The 23199-nt window shown below is 41.7% G+C and overlaps 2 protein-coding genes across 6 annotated transcripts in view; one reads left to right on the top strand and one right to left on the bottom strand.

Annotated features, from left to right (window-relative positions):
- Positions 1–7965: 7965 nt before the first annotated feature.
- On the bottom strand, positions 7966–14018 carry LOC143528041 (inhibin beta B chain). The gene is made up of 2 exons (XM_077023517.1): positions 12837–14018; positions 7966–8902 (listed from the first exon to the last, which is right to left on the bottom strand). The coding sequence occupies exons 1-2, from the start codon at positions 13222–13224 to the stop codon at positions 8124–8126; spliced, it is 1167 nt and encodes a 388-aa protein (XP_076879632.1). The 5' UTR covers positions 13225–14018; the 3' UTR covers positions 7966–8123.
- Positions 14019–22508: 8490 nt separating this feature from the next.
- tmem63bb (transmembrane protein 63Bb) overlaps positions 22509–23199 on the top strand; it is a 37075-nt gene continuing 36384 nt past the window's right edge. For all 5 annotated transcript variants that reach the window (XR_013134340.1, XM_077023507.1, XM_077023506.1 and 2 more), the window contains exon 1: positions 22509–22848. The gene's annotated coding sequence lies outside the window, so the exon portion shown is untranslated. The remainder of the gene's footprint in view (positions 22849–23199) is intronic.

The following is a 23199-nucleotide window of genomic DNA, read 5'->3' as shown; positions in this document are numbered from 1 at the left end:
GCTATTATCACTGTAGTGAGTTTTTCTCCTCTGTTTAGGCCTCTATAGAAATTTCTAATCAGCCATGACATGATGCTTTTAAATCAGGCATTGTTTTATGAATGTCTAATAAGCACTTCATTATAACTAATCATAATCTTCCTGGTCAAGCAGATCCACACGCTGGAGAAGACCACAAAAGAGCAGCATCTGCTATGCTCGTACAGAAAGAAAATCCCAATCTCTGCCAATTATCCTCATTATTTTTACTTCAGGAAGTGTGTCCTTCCCAGATATACCATGAAATTCGTTTGCTCCTAAACCTTTGGGCAGCTTCCTATGAATATTCATGAGACTCACAGACGTCACCTTTTTCCTGAGCTTGGCTCATTATGAATATTCAAATGAAGGGAGGTAGTCGTCACTCCTAATAAGCGTCTTCCCTGCATGAATATGTATGAAGGAAAAGGTCCGCTTTGTACAAGCGATGGAAGAGGCACTCTGAGAGCATCAGCGGCAGTGACCAACCATCTGGAGTGTTTGATGACACAACGATGCGTCTGCAATGAAAGCTAAAAAGGTTCCTCACAGGCATTTTCGGGTTTAAAGGGCCCGTACTGTCAAGTAGGACCTCCTGTATTTATGAGCCATAGCTTATTTGGTGTGTTTCTTTTTAAGAATGATGACACATCTATCCTATGACATGACTTTTTTTTTTTTTTTTTCTTCACCTGTAAGGTTAAGATACTGAGCGTCATGTTGAGCTCATTAATCAACTGCATCAGTCCGTCGTCCATAAGACTTCTCCCAGCATTGTACTCCAAGTCAGGCAGCAAAGGGTAGTGTGGTCAGTGCAGCTTGCAACACGTCTGATTTCCATGAACTTTGAACACACAGTGAGGAGACAACATGGCAGACCTACAGGGACCTACATCCTTTTTAAAAAAACAAAGGTCTTTAGGTCTTTCTTTAGAAGAAAAGCACCGCATTAGATTTATTTTTCTATTATGAACTTACAGTAAATAAAAACTGGTGCAGTCTCCAGTATGAAACCGATTACAGGGGCAAAGTCTTTCACTAGCCTAATGCAATACTGATGAAGATACTCAGGAGACAGGGTAACAGAGGCAAAAGTGATTTATCAGATGTAGCGTAGGCTACATCTTAGTAGAACGTTTGGAATTATGGATGCAAATGCAATTATGATTATGAAATAGGGCCCCATCACTGTATGTGCTATGTGTGAATGGACTTTAATTTGCATTAGAATGTATCCTTACACGCATGACGCATATGCATGTGACCAGCTGAAGACGACAGGGCCCTGCACAACAAACGAGGAACAGCAATGGTTGTTCTGTGTGTGCTGTTTTGTACAATATTAAATTAATGTTTGTGCTGGTAGTTGCAGATTGCATCTCAGTTTCTTAGGAATTTAAGGTGTTAACAATTTGGATTATTAACTATGAAGTACGAAGCCAGATTTAAAAAGCCTTCCGTTCTAAAAACGGCTTTTGTTCTTTTTGTGCAAGACCTGTATTTACATATGTGAAATGTGCCATTTTTCTCAATTGTGATTTTTCACCGCAATGAAATTTGTCCTCCACATTTACCCATCTGTACAGTTAGAACACACACACACACCAGTGATTACTAGGGGGCTGTGGTGCATACATGCTTAGAGCGGTGGGCAGCCGGCACCCGGGGGGCAGTTGGGGTTAGGTGCCTTGCTCAAGGGCACCTCAGTCATGGCCTCAGGCCTGGCAATGGACCCCACGACCCTCAACTGGTTTCAAGACCAGTTCCCTACCACCGGACCATGACTGCATATAAAACCTATATTTATGTGGGAGTGTGTCTCAGTAATACTAACTAGTTTTGGGACATATAGCATGTAGATTGGTCGTAAGTATATAGTTATATAGAAACAGAATTTCTACCTAAGTCTTGGAATTTGTGAAGAAATTGTATTAACAACAGCATCAGAACTGGTGTATAAAGGTAACTGCAACCAAAATCTCTTTTAAAATAAATACATTATTTAATGTCTCTAGTACTGTTGCACAAAAATGTTTATTCAGTGACAATAATTCTATTCTATTCTATTCTAATACACTGACTGTGACACTTATAGTATGAAATCAGTCTGAAACATATATTTGGTGCAAAGTACCTACCTAGTCATTAGCAGGTAATGAGCTAGTGAACATTCTCAAACAGCAACTTAATCAACCTTATCTTAATCTACCTTATCTATCTTAATCTATCCATATTTGTATGAGATATCCAGCAGATGTATTAGGTTTAATACAGAAATATGGGCCAATGCTCACTTATGAAAAAATAAATAAAACATTGGAGCTAACTTAATATTACCTTACCAACTAAACCCTACACTCAAAACATAGCAGGATGTTTCTGTGAGAGCATCTTTACCACCTCAAACCATGATGGTAGTAGGTACAGTTACTTATCATCGTCGCCGCTTTGTATGATGTACACTGGCTTGTCAACAGTTCATCACTTCATGACAGTACAAAGCCGCGCAGTACATGCAGGACTTTGTGAGCAACAGGCCCGGGTCAGGCCAGACCCTGCCGCCCCGTCACCCCATCGCCCTGTTGCCCAAACCCCTGGACAGCTGCGGATCCCTGAGGCTGGGATCCTGGAGCACAATCCTCGTGGCTTTTGTGCACCAGATGGGGCAAACGACAGCTACCGCAATCACCGAATGCCTCTCGCAGTTGTTTTATGTTTTTTTTTTGTTTGTTTTTGTCACACTTAGTATGTCAAGCCTGACAAAACAAATGGAAAAGTACAGGTCTTTACAACATTGAGAAAATGAGCATTCATTAACAGGAAGTCAGTAAGTTAAAAGTTAACATAATTAAAAAGTATTTAACACACGCATGCTAGTACATTTTCAACCATCCAGCCACTGTCGACCTCCACCCAATTAAAATCCACTATATTAAGTGTATGGTTATACATACTGCATGAACACAAGCTGATGAGACTTATGTAATATGATTTAATCTGAATAAACGCAACAACCACTTTCACAGGGTTTTTTTTTCCCCCAGCATGCATATCTTAATGTTCACACCAGCAGGAAGGAGCAGTAACCGCAGACATGTGAATTCTACAGTGGGGCCCATTCTCCATTCATGACAATGGGGGGCCCTGGTTTAAGCTCTATAGGATATCCACCTGTTCAGTTTGATCTCATAACTGTGGTATCATGGAGTGAATAGCATGAGGATGGAGCCCTCTACAATGGGATTATGGGAGAGTGATATGCCAAAGTAAATTTCTTTGTGCTCTGTGAAATACTATCAGTTATGAACAATTCCACCTTTATTCTGTCTTAGGAGATAAAACGCTTAGATGTGTGTTATGCAGGACTGCGAGGGCTGTTTTTGATCTACAATAAGCATTAGATGACAAAAGAAGCTTTTATCCTGGTGACCACACTTTGTTTGATATTTGCTAATTATGAATCATCTTTCAAGTCGTCTCAAAACATTAATCATTCCTCTTAAAACATTAGATCCAAATCCAGGAACTGTCCGTAGGGGGACGATGTGACGATTTTGGGATGATGAATCAGGGGCAAAAAATAAAAGCTAAAATGGAGAGGAGAGCAAAAGCTCATGAGGAACTGGGATTCCATGTGGTGCCTCCTGCTGTGACTTATTGTCATGTCCCTTGTGTCATGTATAATTCTTTTAACCACATTTATCTGAAAAAAGAGGGTCAAATAAGTCTTCTTTTCTGTCACAAAAAAGGACGGACCTCTTTTTTGTTCAACACAATGTGTTTACGTGGGTGAGGTATCAAAGTAGCTTTGGCCACCTACATCCACCATGTCCAGTAAGACTGAAACCAGTTCCTTTTTGAATATCAGTGTGGTGTTGAGACGTGGGCTAAAAATATACTAAGATGTACATATTGTGATAAACAAAGTGGAACATTCTTGTCATTCCCCTCCAAAAACTCTCAAGAGACCGTAAAAAAAGGCCCCAACAACCCAGTCTGTTTGGCAGCTAAACCTCTGACTAGCTCCACACTGTAATGAGATTCCAAAGGTCCGGGTGTCATATGGCCAAACTGACCAAATTGTTTGCAGTACTGATTAAGTGGGAGTGGGAGCCCAAGGGCCCGGGTGCCACTTTGTCCTTTACAAAAAAAAATTATCGCTTTTAAGATCTTTATTATTGCATAAATGATTGATTATGAAATTATTTCTGCTAGCCAACTGAGATGTTCATTAGTTATCAATAATTTACATGTATTGATTCATTTTGATGACTTTTCTAATAACTGATATACTTTCTACTCATAACCAATAAAACACAGAGTTTGGTGTATTATTACATTTTAGCCAGTCAGTGTGTCAAAATAAAATTCACTCACAAATGAAGAATAATGAACCCAAAGCTTATTACGGCATGAAAGAAAATACCTCAAGAAACGTAAACTGTTTTGGTGATTGTATCTTGTCCAGTGACACCCTAACCTTGTGTGTCACTCGGACTTGAACATAAATTTGCCACAGGGTCTCTTTTCAGCTTTGCAGCTCTTTTAACTAAATGTCATGAGAACATCATGTCTGGTAGGATTTACTTTGAAACCAGTCACAATCCTGTTAAAGGGAAGGTCAATAACCACTGGCTCAGCTCTTATATTTCATGCCATGTCAGCATGGACATACCAATAACATAAGACTTTTCAAACAGAACTCTTTTTCCCACAAGATTTTCCCACAAACTTGAGTCCATACATTATCTCCATGGTCTTATATTCTTTTTGCTTGAGTGGTCTGGCAGATAAGTACCTTAAAATTGTGAGCACAATCCCAGGGTGTTTCAAAACTGAAAAAAACCAAACAAAAAAAAAAACATCTCCTTATGGCTGAACACGCAAAGCCGTCTGGAGCTGTTTGTGGGAGTGATGTCGCCAAAAAGACTCAGGGCAGATGTAACACAATGAAAAAAGGGGGTTTACGTTCATTGTAAAAACAAAAGAGGCTGTGAACAAAGGAGTCATTGGAATGATGGTATGGGGACATTCCAAAGGAGTTATAGGGAGAAAATCCCCTTAAAATGCTGTGATGTAGCCAAAGGAAAATTCTTATTAGCAAAGTGGTTGTGATGAGATCATCAGTTATACATCATAATTCTATTAAAAGTTACTGAAATAGATTATCTGTTTTCTGTAATGTTTATGGTACATAATGGCCATACCACTGTTTATGAAACAAATTTCTTGTCATATTATTTTATGGTAAAAAAAAATTCTAGATTTCTATAAAAGAATGATTTTACCTGCCATAAATTTATCAGTGCTATGTTATCATAATTCAAAGCCCTTTTTAAAAAGTTTATCAGACAAGTTTAATTTGCTCATTTTCTCAGTGCTTATGTATCATAAGCATTCCTGGCCTAAAGGTGTCCACTACATTACAGAGACATAGTTTTTATAGTTTCTAAATCTTTAAACCCTACCCCCCCCCCCTATCTATATATCTCCCTCTCTCTCTCTCTCTCTCTCTCTCTCTCTCTCTCTCTCTCTCTCTCTCTCTCTCTCTCTCTCTCTCTATTTATGGTACAGTAAAAGAAAGGCTTGTCTGATGGAGGGGCCCTGCTCCTTTCCAAAACATGCCATTTCGTGTACTGCTTCAGTGTTTCTATACACACGACAAACGCACGAGTGGAAACACATGCAGTAATAGCTTTGGTGATGGAGAAGGGATATTGTAGGCTTTAAAATGACTTAAGCAACCCTGTGTGGTCTGGAATGGAGTTGTTTGTCACACGGCCTAGGAACAGCAGTTACGACGCATGCTTGGGTTTAGCCGTAATGAACATCTTCCTCCCAGCACTGTAGGGTGCCGCGTTTTCTGGGGGATTGCTTTTCCAGTTTCATCGAAACACATGAGGTGTAAACAAGATGGGTTTTGTAATGTTCTTTCGAAGTATGACTCCTCATCTGATGTCCTAAAAAGAAAAAAATGAAACCAAACAAGCTGAGGTTGAAACCTGAGTCCGGACTAGAAGCTAACACATCGCTGGCTGCTACAGTAGGGTCTGGTTTCCCAATCACGGAGAGTGTCACCGGAGGGCAGTTTCTTGACCCCTGTATCCTGCCCTAAACTCACTCAGCAGTAATTAGCACTATTCAAATCTCTCTGTGTCCTTCATAGAGCATTGAGAGTGGGGTTGCTTCCCACAAAACCATCGCCAGCTCAAAGAAATGACATCTAATAAAATAATCCCTAAACATTGGACTCTCATTTATAAACTACATTTATATATAAATACAATACTTTGCAGATTTAGATGATTTTTTTTTTATTTAGATGATGTTTTTAATGATGCATAAAAAATCATCTCTTGTTTGTAAAGGCAAAACAATGACAAGTTCAAATGCAGAATATGAAATTTATTTCATAACTGTTACAAAGAACAAAATCTTTAAAAGCATTTTTATCTTACATAGGCTGTACAGAGATGGCATGTATGTGCTTCTAAATGATTCTGGAAACAGAACTAGTATTAAATAGAAAACAGAAAATATTAAAGTTGATGAAAAAATATGAACTATTCCATTTGTTTCCTGTACACAATAAGGAAGAACAAAGAACATGGACTTGAGAATCTGTAATATTGTACCCTGATACAGTGTTTAGGCCTCTTATGTGGTCAAAAAGTATTTTACATAATAACATGATGGGCTGGCCATCTTATAATAGCTAAAAATCTTGGCCTCTTTGGTTCAATGATTCCGTATAATACATCTGAACAGAATTCCGTTTGCTTTTATAAAAATAACTTTATTTCAATGGTGGTTTTTCTTTTTTGTCTTTTTTATTTTTAAGTATTAATGCGACTTTTTGTCAGTGCAAACATCGTAACAACAATTCGCTTGGAGGAGAAGCGAAAGACATTTCAAGTATTGAAAAGAATTTACATCTGGTAGCAGGAACTCAGTGTGTCTGGTGTGGGTCGGTACTATACATTGCATAGTTCTGGCGGCACTGTGAAAAGGACTGTGAGCATGCACAGGTGTGCCACTTGGTACCCTTCAAAGGCAGTTCAATCAGCAAGTGCTATAAAATGTGCATTTAGGCATTTTTTTTTTCTTTCGTTTTACAAGTGCGACGCTGCGCCTCTGGCCAACTGAACAATATGGCAACTTGAGAGGAGAGAAGAGTTATAACACGCTTCTGTTGTTTAAGTACTTTTGGAAGTGTTTTCAAAGGGCACAGTAAAACCCAGAGGCAGAGGCCAGGATAGCGATTATTATTCCCTGCACGCCTTTTACAGCTTGTCACATGAATAAGCAAACTCCCAACCCGAGCATGGCAGGACGCGAAGACCATGTGTAATGTTTTAGGCATGGCCCCGGCGCTCGGCCGCGCCATCCCGCCTGCTCGTGTCCTGCGTGCTCGCGTCCTGCGCACTTGCGTCCTGCTATCAGGAACGGACGGAAAATGCAGCATGTGAGAGAAAACAAGGGCCCAGTCGTTTCAGAAGCGTCTCAAGACATCCTAGATGCCTTTAACGAAGAAGACCGGAGATGAATACTGTGGCGGAGACCGTTAGACGAACTGGTCGTCACATCGACCAAACAGAGTGGGAACAGGAAGTGCTGATATTGAACGGAGAAAGTGGGGAGCGGGTCAGTGCTTTCATACACAGTTTCGGGCAGTTACACAAAATGAGGCAGTTGGAAAAGTCCGAGGAAATCTCTCTTAGTCATTACCCACAAGGCTCTTCTCTTCTCCACTTCAAAGTGTGGTCCATGCGGAGAAGGACAGAAATGGCAGTAACCTGGAAAAAACCTTTAACGCCCTTTTGACATCGAGATCTATTACACAAACCTGTGCTCACAAAATAAGACTGAATCACGTGATAGCCGAAATAATAAATGCTTCTACCAGGAGATATTAACAAACATAAATATATGTACAAAGGTTTGTGCATGCATGGAAATGTGTGTGTGCATGTACACAGACGTGTGTAGATGTTCATAAATATACTTTTTTTTTTTTTTTTGCTAGAATTGTTTTTTTGTTTGTTTTTGTTCTTTACAAACACAACTTAATGTTTACTATCACCGACCATCCTAAATCCCCCAGGTCAAGCGCAGCCGCACTCCTCCACGATCATGTTGGGCACGTCCCGCTTGACGATGTTGTACTCGTCGTCGAAGTACAGCATGGACATGGTGCTGAGCTTGGTGGGAATGCAGCAAGAGTTCACAGAACCGGGGCTCATGCCCCGCAGGCGGTACTGGTTCACCACGGCCGTGTGGAAGGAGGACGCCGAGCTCGGCACGCCGGCCATGTATGCCGGGCAGTTGCCCTCGCAGTAGTTCCCGAAATAGCCGGAAGGCGCGATGATCCAGTCGTTCCAGCCGATGAGGCGGAAGTCGATGTAGAACTGCTGTCGGCAGCACAGGCCTCCGCTGCTGCCGTCGCACTCCAGGCCGCGCTTACGTATGCGGTGCTTGGCGTCACCCGCTCGCGCTCGCACCACCAGGAAGGGGCGGTGGGCGTCGTCGGCCGGGCTGACCAGCACGGGTTGGACCCCGGCCTCGTCGCAGCCCTCGCAGCGCACGTCCAGGTTCTGCCGCCGCTCGCCCTCGCTGAAGACCAGCTGCACGGCGTCGGTCAGCGGGAAGGTGTGCCAGCCGCCGCGTTTCAGCTCCACGCGCTTCTCCACCAAGTGCCACTTGCTGCCCACGCCTGGCTCCTGGTAGTACACCTTCACCGTGACCTTCCTGCGGGAGCCCTTCTCCAGAGGAACCGGCAGGAGCTTGAAGTACAGCCACAGGTTCGCCTGGAAGACGTGGAGGTTCTGGTTGCCCTCGTTGGAGATGGCGAAGAAGAGGCTGGCCTTGGATGACAGCAACTCATCTGTGAGACAGAGGAGAGAAAAAGAAGCGTAATGAGAGTCTAGTCGGTTGAGAACGTCACCACCGTGCTGCCTGTGCACGCGAAGAATGTTCGTGAGTTAAAAACCCGCAGCTGTGTTGCTATAGAATAACGCCTGGTTCTGAGGGCTCGGGACATTAACATGCTGAGACGACAGTACATCTCTCACATTGCCGTGAATGGGCTTCCTAACTGGGAACACTTCAAGCTAAGGGATCAAATCGAATGGTGTTAGTGTTTCACATTAAACGACAATGTTGGTGGGAGGAGTTGTCAGGGTCCGTTCCGCTGCCACGTCTCCCTCTTTCTCGCGCCCGTCTCCCCCCCCCCCCCCCCCCCCCCCCCCCCACTCACTAAATCTGACCCACATGAGCTTTCTCTCTTTCTCTTTTGCTCCAATTCAGAGGTATTGACATCTCTGTAACGGTCTTTATGAGGTTGTGGCTCAATTAAAATCCAGGAGAAGCGTGAACTCTCACAGCTCCGGTTTTTGCGTTAAAAAGGGGGGCCCGTGGCAATCTTCACCGAGCTCTTCTCATCTCCGAGTCACATGACAGTGCGCACTCCGACAGCGCTGTTCTGAGGTCAGCCCCAGTTGGCTGACAGTCAGGGCGAAGATGAGGAGGCGGAGCTTATGAGGGTATAGCACAATGGTTCAAAGGCTTTTGAATGAAAGCGGGTGAGAGACAGAGCTCACAGCGTCTCAGAGAGGGCACAATGAGCCCTGTGATGTCAAAAGAAACACACGGTAGAGCCAGACATTCAACACATGGCTTTACAGTGAGGACACCATCACAAAAAAAAGAGAAGAGAGATAGAGAGATAAAAAGATAGAGAGAAAGAATTAGATGAGGAATCGCATGACACTACTCTTTGATAATCTGAAATGTTTTTTGAACCTGCGTACAAAAAGTCATGCCCATGGGTATTAGCAATGACATAACTTAACATAACTGTCTTAATCAAAATTAAGCACAGGGCAAACCTACAGTTTCCAACGTAGTTATTCAACATGTGTAACAGCTTTCATTATTAAAGTTCTTTAGCTTGAAGTATATGAAATCTGTTTAGAAATCTTACATGACATTGTAAATGCATTAGCAGGAGCCATAACTATAAAGTGGAGCCACTGGCAGCTTTATGGGTGAACAAATATTCAAAGTGCTATGGAGAATGAAATAAAATACTGTACTGGACACAACACACACTTTAAATTTACTCTAAACATAGTGTGTTTGAGTGAACCATCATTCTTCTCTACAATAAGAGTAGATGTACGAGGACTGGCTGGACCCTGGTGTGGCTGCGATGCGTTCTGGTACTGTACATATGAGACCACGGATTCACTTTGCTGTAGATGCAATACAAGAATCCAGTGAGAATTTGTGGCAAACAGATAATTAAGTCCTTAAAACTGGATCTTCTCATATGTGAAATATTAAAACATTTCTGCATATGGACCTCTGACAGACAGAGGCCTTTCATAAGCATCTAGGTCTGGCACCCATCGGAGGCGGACACGTTCCTGCTCAAATCAGCCTACCTTTCTGGCTTCTACCCAGGACTCTGTCCAGTTCTCGTTAATTCATCATATATCTCATGCCCCTCCCTCTGAAAACCAACAAGGGCTCCGGTAGAGAGTCTGAAAGGCAGCTGTCATTGGATGCAAATTAGAGCGTTAGAGGAGAAAGACAGATCTAGGAGGTCAAAAGCCCCAGAAGTTAAGCCTGCCCGCTACACGTAGGGCAGCACAATACCTGGGTGGGCCCCTCCGCCAGCAACAATGCGCACGGCTCAGCGTGCCTCCACCTGCAAAGGCCCCCCGCAGGCCGGAGGAGTAATCTCCGTGTCATTACTCAGAGCCCCACCGCCACCTGGACACCAGCAGCATAAGCGATGAGTTGGACACATGGCCAGAAATAGGCCACTGAAGTATTGTGTGTGCTAGTCCCTTTTGCACAGTGGCACATTTACCAACAGTAATAGCCAGACAATACTACTGAGATGACAAGAGAACAATGTGCAGTAATAGAAGTGCTAAGAAAGAAAATCACTAGAGGAACCGTATATGTCATTGATACCACTGATTGCCATTGATATCATACCATATCATAGCAGTGGAGTGAAATCAAGCTGAATGCAAAGGTCAGCAGCTACAAAACTATATTATGACAGGTGGGCAGACCGTTAGTCTTCGGCTCAAACCAAATCACATGCATTAATCAGTTTTGTTTTAAAGCACGAGTCGGTCACACAGCAGGGTTTTTACACAGGTCACTACCTCCCGTGAATGTGGTTCACTGACATCCTCAGCCCTCCTCACCTGTGAATTCAAAGACAATTTAGCCGTCAAGGAAGCAGTCTGCGGGAGGCAGGAGCGCAGCGTGGGCCCGTTCCTGAATGAAACCCCCAGAAACTTTCTGGAACTCTTCCAGGGCCCGTGTCCCTGGGTCACCCTGCATTCTAATGAGGCTCCTCGGTCAGCCAGGGGAGCAGCTGTGGTAGTTCCAATCCATGTGTGGATCCGAAGGCTTTCCTGTGCTCCCTCGACCTTGGCAATATCGGAATCACCTCAAGGCCTAGGTACTCATTAAACCCCACAGCGTTCTACAGTCAGCCTTCACGTGTGTGTGTGTGTGCGTGTGTGTGTGTGTGTGTGTGTGTGTGTTTGGTTGGGGAGGGGTGGGGGTGGGTACAAGGAGCCTGCATCTCACTTCAGGTGAAATAACAGAATCGCCCCTTTCAAGTCGTGTTTATTGCCTCTTGTTTTTTCCTTAGACAAGGACGATCTCCACTGAGCCCCAATGTGAAAACCCACCTGATCACAAGCCAGCAGCACATATCCGATAGCGGCTGCATGTAGCCGGCCGTCCCACGGTCCCGCGGGGCCGGATTTGAACGTTCTCCCTGCCGGACATGTGGCACCACTGATCATTTCAAGTCTGCTTCGTGAGGCGCTTTGGCGAACTGTTCCCGGGGCTTGGCACAGTGCCAGGCTTGGCAGCCCTGGGCAAGCGTAGTGAGCAAGCCAAAAGGGAAAAGGGCCACAGGCCTGGCACAGAGTCTGCCAGGGCCATGCAGGGAGAGGGACACAATGAGGAAACTAATGACTGGACAGACTCACAATAGGCACAGAACATGACTGCAAGCACGACGTTGTGGGTTTTTCTCCACTGGGTTTGTTTTATGTAGTTTCCTTGTTATGTACTCGTGTTATGTGGGATCGTATAATTTGAGGACCGACATAGAAATTAAGCTTCCTTCATAAATATTACTCAGCCAATGAATTATTGAGGGTCCCAAGTCACTGTGTATACATCCTTTTATACTAATTATTCATTCCTATTCCAAAACTTCACCTGTGTATGTTGTCGCAAAGGAGTCGTGAACAGTGTTACACTGGTTACAGGTCACACTAGAGCCACATCTCAACACTTGCCATTATTAACAAACTGGGCTTGCTGGAGTTTCATCTATGTCTCTCCTTAGGAAATGTGTGAATCCAAAACGACCTCTACAGAAGGTTAAACGTGTGCTGTGGTTTTGTTGTGCCCAGGTGGTGGTACTTCTGGTCCAGTGGTCTATTCCCCAAAATGTTCCCACTATTCCAGCCGTGCTAAATTGCTTCATGGCAGTGGATAAGGCAGGCAGGAAATCCTAATCATTCACAATCATTCACAATCATTCACCTCGGCACACAGATATGTGCACACATGCCACTAGTTACAGCTATATTGTTCCAAGATACAGCCAGATATGTATACATATACATACATGTATGTGTGTGTGTGTGTGTGTGTGTGTGTGTGTGTGTGTGTGTGTGTGTGTGTGTGTGTGTGCGTGTGTGTGTATATGTATGTGTGTGTGTGTGTGTTTGTGTGTGTGTGTGCTTATGTGAAATTAACCACGTACACACCTGTCTCAGCAAAACTGATGATTTCTGAAGTTTCTTCTTCGACTTCATTGGTGTAACTTGCGTGACCGTCAAGGTTGGGGATCTCAACCCTGCCGTCCTCTCTCACTTTTCCAGAGTGAAGCTTCCGTAGCGCAGTCACCATCGCTGCCTTTGGTATAGGGTGGGTGATGTTGGGTCTCTCCCTCATCTGCAATCTGCTCAAAATATGACGTTTCACAGCCTCCAAGAAATCTACGTTCATCTGTCTCGATTCATCCGGCTGCCCGAGGCCACAAGATGCGCAGGTCTCCCGAGACACTGTTTGGGGTTCAGTGTCCGGTGCCGGAGTGCAAAGGATAGAGAGAACGCAAGTCACAAAGCAAAGCACCTTCACAATAAACTTTCTCATTTTCTTTAAACGTAAATTTCCAAATCTCAGAGATGAGTTGCGTGTTTTCGATTCACCAATATGAATGATCAAGTTCGTATTACAAATCGTTCAGGCTTCTCCCAAATGAAAAAAACAGAGTTAAAGAAAATAAAAATACAGAGAATAAGTTGTAATATCCTCTCTCTGTGTAGGACCTAAATGTTCCATACGACAACCTACAAATTCGCAATCAGATGCAAGCAGAATATGAAATCATTAAATTTTCTTGGATATATTCCTTTTATTTTCAGTCTTTGGTCACTCGGTAATGCGATAAAGCATTGAAAAAATTACATTGTTTGCCGATCGTTATGCCATCCACATTACAAGTTGACTTATTGTGCTACTTAACAAAGACTCGGAATCTGACTGGAAATCTCCAAATCGCTTATGCCTACGGCCGTGGTGACACTTCAGTGCGAGGGCTCGCGCGTCATGGCATGGCTAAAAGCAGTGAAGAACAGTCAAACGGTGGGCGCGCGCCACTGATGCACTCTTAAATATTTCGCCGCTGCTTTTCTTGTCAGTTAAAAATATCCATAATGAAAGAAATTAATTAAGAACCAACCATATTTTTTTTCCTCCCCACTGTATTTCCAATTTGGCATTCGCCTATCTTCTAGATCTTCAATTTCAGGTCCTTCTTTCCTTTGTATGATATGATGACTTCCAGTTTGCGTTTTCCAAGTAGTTCTTCATAGCTTTAGGGGCACGGGGATGTGTTTATCTGAACAGCTTTTCCCCTTCCACTCGCGACATTGTACTGCTTTAGGCACAAACTTTTTATACAGGAGTAGAAACCACGTGGGACAGCCAGCCAACAGGAGGTCTCTGTAGGAAATTATGCTTCAAGCGAACGTAGAAAACTTCCTGATGTAGCGGTCAGCAACGGAACGCATAGTCAACTAGAACAATTTAAACCTGACGAGCTGGTTGTTTTTAGCAGGTTTGTCGTATTGCTTAGATGGTTTCGTGTTTTTCTCTCTCTCAGAAATTGGTAGTCTACAATAATCGTGCTGATTAAAATCGATTGTGTACTGTTTACCTGCTAGATGCTATTAATTCATTTCTATAGGCTAAAGCACATTTCCAAAGTTGAATTTACAGATAGCCCATGGGAGATTTGTTCGTGTATAATAACTAAAAAAGATTAGGTTCATCAAGTCCGGCGCGCGTTTTATTTAATTGGCTCGGAAGCTGAGCGATACAGCATCGCCCCAGTAACAAGAGATCGCTAACAAAACGTGTGAACTTGTAAATTCGATAATCCGGAGCCGGTGGCGCGCGACGAGCTGTTCTTTAACTCGGTTGATAGCCTTAGTAAGAGTCAACGCGACACAGGCTGTCCATTACAGCGTTTCATTTTAAAACAAAAACAAAATTTACTAAGTCGTGCAATTAAGGTCGTGGGAAAATCATACACCGAGGGATTATCACCTACATTGTACATTCATAAATCAGTGCAGGTTAAATTAGATTAAATGTTTTCCACATCTTCAGAATGGGGTATGAGCGGTAACGTTATGAGTTATCACACAGCGCCCCCTTTCTTAAAACAACTTGCGCAGAATTCGAGTAGAATCATTACTTTGCGCGAGATCTGGGAATCCCTGGCAATTTACCAACCCGATTCCACCTGTTCCGTGCTTTACCGGAGTCAAAATTCCTCCTTTTTAAAAGTTATTACTGGCATATATTGGTATTGGTATACTGTCATATTCTGGTGTATTCTGGGGGTGATAGTTTCTAGCACCTGTAGGAGACCATGCGCCACGAGAGTAACGTAATCTGAGAGTCTGATTCAAAACTGTAGGATGATGGTCGATTTTTTTGGAAAAACTTACTTTTTAGTATGCAATAAATAATAGATTTAATATTTTACGACATTGTGATTTTCAAACATGTCAAGTCATTATAATGCAATCAACGTATGAAATGCTCATTAGCGCTTAGTCCTTTAGTGTGGTTAACCAAATAACATATACTAATAATTTACTTAATCGAATATATAAAGGTAGTTTTACAGAGCATCCGCAGTGATGTGTCCACCTTAATGTGTTATGCAAATCAGCCCACTGGAGAATACATCTTGTGAAAGTGTGAAAAAAAGGTTTACTATTTGAAAGACCGGCCTGCGGTAAGAGAACTTTAATGAACTAATAATCTAATATTATTTTCATTTTTCAAATTAATCTAAAAAATATAAATAATTATTTTTTTTGTGAAGTCGACTCAATCAAGTGATTATTAAAGAAATTCTGATTAAAGAACTAGTATCAAATACATATTTCAACGATATTAAAGAAAAAAAAATAGTATTAGTATTTTTTCAAAGTATGAAAGTATTTATCTAATGCCGTTAAAGAAACACTATTCCTGAGGGGTGACTTCTCTTCTCTGTAAACATTTGATTGACCGCCGTTTTGTCCTATAAGCATGAATATACAAGAGAGCCACCTCAATGAGATACAAGTCAACCAATAGAAATCAGAGGGAGGAGGGTTCTATAGCACAATAAGGAAGAGGTGGTGTGTTCTTTTTGAAAAGAAAACGGATCCCATTTAGCTATCAAATAAATCCAGTTGAAACTGATACACACATTATTGTGAGCAGTATTTATTAGATTACGGAGACTGCCTATATCTTGCTTGTACATACAGCATCGTAGTAAGTACAACACAAAAGCTGACGGTATTATTCTCCCGCTCAGCAGTTGTTTTCTTAGACTAGGCCTATATATTAAAAGTTTTCGGGGAAATATTTTACATAATAGTTTTCTTTTGATTGACGTTATTAGATAACACGTCCTCTTTGTAAAAAAAAACAATACGTAAATTGTAGTCTACTTTAACTGACTGAATCCTGACCGTTATGATATAGTCAAGTGGAATGTGTGGCAGAACTATTTTTAAGGTGACCAAACTTGACCAAGAAGTACTTTGCTCCTCTGTCAAAGAAAGTTTTTAATTTGCAATTGTAGTAAAATAATTAGCTTTGTGCAAGGTTTGTTGTTATTCGGTCATTTGTAGGAAGTATCATGTAAGTGATTTCCAAGAAACGGTTGTTACTGTCACGCGACACTTCCCAGTTCCCGCACTGCCTTTTCATTGTGTCTCCTGGCAGTTTTATCATCGTTTTTGTTGATCGCGCACTATGCAAACGGATTAGTGCACGCAGCAGCCTCTTGCAACAGTGACACTAACCATGAGCAAGTGTCATAGATATGGACACAACAACATCTACATCTGAAGGTAAACTGTAGAGAGTTTCATGAGCTGAATCAGGTGTCAGAAACATTTAGTGCATTCTTTAGGGAACAAGAATAGCTTTTGTGTTCTTTCTGTCAACCCTCATCACATGTGCGTTTTGCACACTGTCTTTCCTTAATAACCACTTCATTGAGGAGTCTTCACCAAAAAGGAAAAAAAAAAAGAAATATTATTATTAAATATACTTGAACATGCTTCAGTCCTTCCCAGAGGAAGCCATCTGAGAGCTGGAGAAGGTGCAGCAGTGGTACAAACATGGCACCCAATAAGAATAAAGGCCAGAGCTCTGTGGTTGAAGATCTTCACGGTGGGGAGTGGTGGAGTGGGGAAGTGTGGCCTCACGCTGCAGGTCAGGTGCAACAGGATGAGCTCCACTTCCTCTGGACCAGAGTCAAACAGAAGATCCGTGTCTTATGTTTCTCAAAGACAAAAGGTGTTCCTATAACGGCACTTGTACTCTGAATTGCTTGGTACATTAGATACACACCACTCTTGAAGCCAGTCCGAGCAACTCAGTCTCATGCAGATTTCACAGAATTACAAACGAATGAGATGAATTTGTATTAATTTATTTATTGGACTTCATATAAAATAAGCTGTAAGACAAGATAGGACTGCATGAGCCCCACAGCGAGCGTTTGCAGCCTTTCAAATTAGTCTCATTTACTATGACTTTGTAATTGTTGGAACACGTAGGTCTGAGTGTAAATTGAGAAATGGTACAGTGAAAATCCTTTGTGAATTTTTGCAGGGCATAGAAGACACATCAGAAGCGTATTAATCGTGTGTATTTTCTGAGATGGAGGTGGCCCTGTATATATGCTGCTCCTCTTATTTACAGTGTGAATTGAGTTTGTTGCATTCCCATTCTAATCATGACACCTGGACTTTTCTTTCAAATAAACATGGCGTTGTGACTGTAATACAGTGCTACACAAATGCCTTTTTTTTTTTTTTTTTAGAAAACTAACCCCAAATCACCTCTCACAGGACTATGGACCCTCCAAAGCAAGGGTTCTCAACGGGTCTCAGCCCGGGACCCACATTTTCTCATGGTCATTAAGCCACGACCCACTTTTATACTATACAAATGTTACAAAATACAAACAATTGGTGGTTACTATGGCAACAGGAATGGTTTGCATGTCTGACTGGTGGAGATTATGCTTGGGGGAGTTTCTATGCCGAATTGTGCATGATTCTCTAAAGATTTGTTGGTGATTAAACCTTATATTTGATCTGGAAACACTCCCATTGTCATCTGTCCGGTTGATTTTACCTTGGTTTGTGTTTGTCCGTGAGTACTAAAGATATGATTCAGCAATTTTTTTTCATCAATGACATCATACCCATAAAAAGATGCACAACACTGTAGAAACATGCAAAACCAACCAGTATTGAATCTTGTTCTGTGTCCATTGTCTTATAAATTGGCTTACATCTTATCATTACAGATTTATGATATTTCATGGAGTGTGTGGGTGTGTATGAGTGTATTTTGTGACAGGGAGGAGCCCACAGCCACACTTCTGTCGCTGTGGTTAGTTTTGCCAAACCCAGTCAGATACACAAACTGTGGCCAGCGCTAACTTCTTCGTGCCTTTAGTGAGGTCCCTGTTACAGGAATACTTTGGTTTCCTCTTTTCTATTTCTGTGTTTGCTTGTTTACTTTTTAAACCATGTTTGTTCTGAGATGCTTTTTGTTACTTTATCTATGTTTTTGTGCCATCACACTGAGGCCATATAATCAAGCCAGCAGGGCAGCTATCACCAGCATTTAAGGGCGTAAAGCGCCTTAGTTCTGCTACCCAATCAGGAATTAACTGCATGACAGTTTCTAATGATTGCATATACAGTAATACACATAAAAGAAACTCCTAATGTTTCTGTTTAGCACAAATTAATTATCACCATTGCAACTATTACTTATTCCGAAAGAGCTCATTATTTATAGGTCCCATTCCACCAGGCTTATCTGAGATAATCCTTCTTAGCCACAAAATAAATCTTTCAGGTTTTGTAACAAGCCAAATTATGTAATAGTCATGTGAAGAAGCAGTGTCTGTGCTCTGATTGGTTAACCTTCTTTGCTAGGTACTGTGCCACCTTCACGAAAACAAGCAATCACTCTGAACATACTCTGTTCATACTTTTAACATTCTCCTATGATTAAGATGATCTTAATGCTAGGATTGTTTCCAGAATACACAAAAGAAGCTGCAACTACATAAGTAAACACCCTCTTCACCAATTAACCATCCAGAGTATGCTTTCAGTATACTCTCAGTGTAGCAAAACCATGGCTGGGGATCCAACCATAGCCGAAAAAGATCAGTACTGGAAAAGCTTATGGGAGAATAAATTATAAAAAAAACACCAGTGCTCAGTAATAAAGGGATCTCAGAGACCCCTCTCCCAGAGCAGGAAACTGTCAGCATTATAACAGTAGATATCCAAAAGCAGGTCAGAATGTGGCAGCCCCTGCCTACAGGTTAAAGATAGCTCTGCAAGCCCGAGCACCATAACAAATGAATCAGCTGCTAAATACTGAATCTCACCTGGGCTGGATACCAGCGTTGAAGCTGAATGAGCTTGGTGGCTAGTATGAAGTGTTGTGGCAGGATAAGCCCATCCTCAAAACCGCTGACATGATACCAGAGGTTGACAGATACCAGAGTTGGCTGACATAAGACAATCTTGCCAATATCTGGAAACACTGAAATTGAAGGACAGCGTGGTCACTAATCACGGCAACACAAGATCAACCTCTAAGCTCTAGGTCAGTGGAAGCAAAAGGCATCAGAGCAGAGACCCAAAATACAGCCTGTGTAGAAGAGACTCTGAGACAATCTAGCAAATAGTCATAGGATGCAAATTGCTGCCAGGGAAAGCCTGTGTTGAGAGACACAATCAAGTGCCAAAAATCGCATACATATATTTGCAAGACATTTGAGTTGATCACATGGAGAGAGTGGTGCTGGTCAATAACATTAAGATGCTGGACCTCCAGATCCAGACAGATTCACCATGAGGGACAAATCAAGACATTGTGATCATGGACAAGATTCAGAAATCAGTGCATTAATAGGAGAAGGAGCAACACTACACCACTCTGTGAAACTCCCAAGCCTTTTGCAGAAGGCCTGATTATGAGCAAACGATATAACCGCCCACTGGAAGGGTGAGACAGGAATGAACAAAATCGTGTCTCACCTTTCCAGTATGTGACCATTTATATATGTGCTGATTTAGCCACTGTCACCATTGTGAGACAATGTACAAAATGAAGAAGTAGATATCAGCACATGAGAGATCTGAAATATTGGTGACTGAGGTTTGCCTCTGGCAAGCTAAGAATGTAAAGGAGGTGGCAAAAGTGAAAAAGCATTTTTTCATTATAAGAGACATCTATACAGTAACATGAAACAATTTGGATCTCCTTTGTCCTTTAGAACTACAGCAGTTTGATGTGGCATGGACTCCACTAGGTGCTAAAAATGTTCTGCAGTAATCTTGGCCCACGATGGCAGGACAGCTCTTTGCAGTTGCTGCAGATTAGATGGAGATACTCACGTCCTTTGAGCAGCACGTTCTACTACGACTATACGGCCCTCGTGGCATGGTGCACTGTCCTCATGAAAGTGTCCTTTTGCCACAGGGTAAACAGCTGTCACAAAGGGATGAACTTGGTCAGCCACAATGCTCCTCAGATCAAATGACTCAGGGTGTGCCAAGGAAACATTCCCCACACCATTACTCCACCTCCACCAGCCTGAACTGTTGACACCTGACAAGAAAGACACACTGATTCATACTGCTTGTGCCAAATTCTGACCTTCCATCAGCGTGGTGCAACATAAATCTAGATTCATCTGACCATGTGATGTTTTTCACCTGCTCAGTGATCCACATTTGTGCTGTTTTGCCCATTGGAGTCTTGGCTTTATGTTTCATTTAGACAGCAATGGGGATAAAACTGGTCACCTGCAGTTATAGCGCATCGGTGCTAAGAAGAGAAGGGCTGTGTGTTTGTACACATTAGATGGAGCAGCAGTATTGTATTTGGTTGCAGTTTGCTCAACTGAGCACCGCCTGTTCATTAGAACGAGTCTTGACGTCCTCCTCTAAGCCCTTTTGTCGACGAGTTGTTTACGTCCACGGGATCTCCTTTCGTTTGATGTTTGTCCTCGATCAAACCATTGTCTGTACACTCTGAGCATCACTGCATGAGAAAACGCCGCAAGGTTGTTAGTTTTGTAAATATCGATGACCATGCCTCATTCCAAGACCTCAGAACTGTTGATTTTTTCATTCTAATGTGGATTCATACTAAAACTGATCCACAGAAAAGATTTAATTCTGCAGTCCTGTGAAAGGATAGTGTCTCTAATAAAGGTCATACTACATAAGGCTTTAATATAAGCTTGTTTATTATTCAGTGGCTTTGACTGGAGATACATCTACATTGAAGATAAATCTACTTTCCATGTGAAAGAGGACATCTGGGAGGTGTCAAAAAGATATACAGCATTCCACAGGTCTAGTTTAGTGAACATACACACATGGTAAAAATTTTAACTCAGTGACTCACACACACAAAAACACACACACACACACACACACACACACACACACACACACACACACACACACAATGATATAAACTCACCTAGAGATTTCAAAATCATCCTTGAGCCAGCAAGAATTATCTCTGGACTTAGGTTATTAATGGAATATTAGGTGTATGGATGAATGTTCATGCCAGTATTTTACCTTAGCATGTTGACATTATTAATTAATTTAATTCTATTTGCTAGGAATTGTATAGGAATACATTAACTCTTTGGTTTATGAATTAGAGTTGTGATACCAGAGTGAGCCAGATGAGGTCAGTATGACCTTTGTCCTTGACTACTTGAAAGTTAAACTTGCCGGTCTTAATTTATCAGATCATTCACGTATGTATGAAGGTTGCTGTTGTCTCGACTCTATAAAGGGATGAAGTGTTGAAAACAGCAACTAACAATTGTAGACGTATGCATAAATTAGATGACCACTAGATTGTACCTTAATTAAAGTTGCTACTTCAGTCTATAACCATTAAGTATAAAGTAGATTTTTATATATGCGCTATAATTATCAAATACTGTAGTGTAATGAAATATCGAAGCAAAATTTTGGCACAAACCTCTTATACAAAATTAGTAGTTTAGAAAAGTTACCATGCGACATGTGGCAGTTTCACTGAGATACAGTAGATACATAAGTTAAACGACCATTATAATACATCCACTAATCTATTGAAGCTAACTGAGCTAATATTGTTGATTTGATTCTTGGAGGGTCTGTGAGCACTGCCCTGATCTAAAGTGCTCTGCCATTGGCTGGAACTTGGAGCACAGAGTGTCTCACAGTAATCTGCATCACGCCATACGCTCTCAGTCTAGTGAGTTTGTGAGATAGAGTGGGATAGATCCAACTTACATGATTACATGACTTTGGGCCTCATCATGTGTAGAAATAGATTATATGAACAGACTGTATATTTAAAGCAGATCTCCATTCCCCCAGCATCGGGAACACGTGTAATGATTGAGATGTTTTAGCAGCACCTTCATACATCCGTCTGGCCACTGGAAGGACTGTATTGGGAGCAATGTTCACAAATTGTTGAAAAAAATGTACATACGTTTGATATAAATAAACATTATGTGCTCTAAGAAACAACCTTTAGTTTTTGCTCAGGAAACATCAGACTTATAAACATATTTTGCAGCTTGTGTTTATTCTTTGTAATTTACGCTCGTTTAATACATAACATAAAATGTACAGCCTAAAGGTCAATAAAGAATAATTCAAAATTAGTCTCTACAGACTACAAGAAACACGAATTATTTTTTTTCTACGTAACATTATTTTAGAGCTTTTATTGAACTCTTATACTGAAATGTAAACAAGAAGGCTGCCATTTCGAATTCTACGTCGTCGGCACTTGCTTCACACAACTGAATATATTAAGCCTTCAATAGCCGGTATTTATATTCCTAGCGCGTCGTTGTGTATTTAACTATAGCGCTCTTACTTCTCATTGAAAACGACTACTATATTTTCTTATTTAACCCGCTATCCAATCCATCTCAGCTGGTCTGAAGAGAGATACCAATGTCTAAGCACAGTGAGATAAGGGAGAGAATGCGCTTTTTTTGACGGGGATGGTGAGAAGGCATCCAGACCTCATCATTGCCTCGGCGGATTTGTAAGGGATTTATCTCGCTTGGGATATAGTCACCGGAGCAAAGGAATAATCCATCTGAAAATCCAATTGAAATATAAGGTAAAATAAATCTTTAATCACGAATTTCTAGGCGAAATATGACGTGGAATTTCGCTCGGAATGTTCTTTCTAAAGAATATTGGCGCAGCGTTCCCATCATTGCAGAACTGAATCTTCCATTGTGTGTGGGCCTGTCACGCCTAGCGAGACGTAACAGCCAACACTCCTTCTCTAACAATATTTCTTATGTAATAGTCTTTACTCATTTACGTCAAGAAAATTACGATTTCGATTCGGAATGCATCATGTTGGATGTTAATTTATTGTAGTAGCCCCAAACCACTTCAGAGAAATGGGCTATTGAGCAAAAATCATCCACCAGTATGTTGATTTTATGAATTCGGAGACCTA

The sequence above is a fragment of the Brachyhypopomus gauderio genome, chromosome 12 (genome assembly GCF_052324685.1).
Source record: "Brachyhypopomus gauderio isolate BG-103 chromosome 12, BGAUD_0.2, whole genome shotgun sequence".
Taxonomy (NCBI): domain Eukaryota; kingdom Metazoa; phylum Chordata; class Actinopteri; order Gymnotiformes; family Hypopomidae; genus Brachyhypopomus; species Brachyhypopomus gauderio.
The sequence above is the reverse complement of the archived record's forward strand: the minus strand, read 5'-3'. Positions and strand labels throughout refer to the sequence as shown.

Excerpts from the sequence above, each read along its gene's own strand:
- LOC143528041 (XM_077023517.1), bottom strand. The coding sequence starts at position 13,224 with ATGAGAAAGTTTATTGTGAAGGTGCTTTGCTTTGTGACTTGCGTTCTC. Across the intron at positions 8,903-12,836 it reads CATCAGTTTTGCTGAGACAG|ATGAGTTGCTGTCATCCAAG; the intron begins GTGTGTACGTGG and ends TCTGTCTCACAG.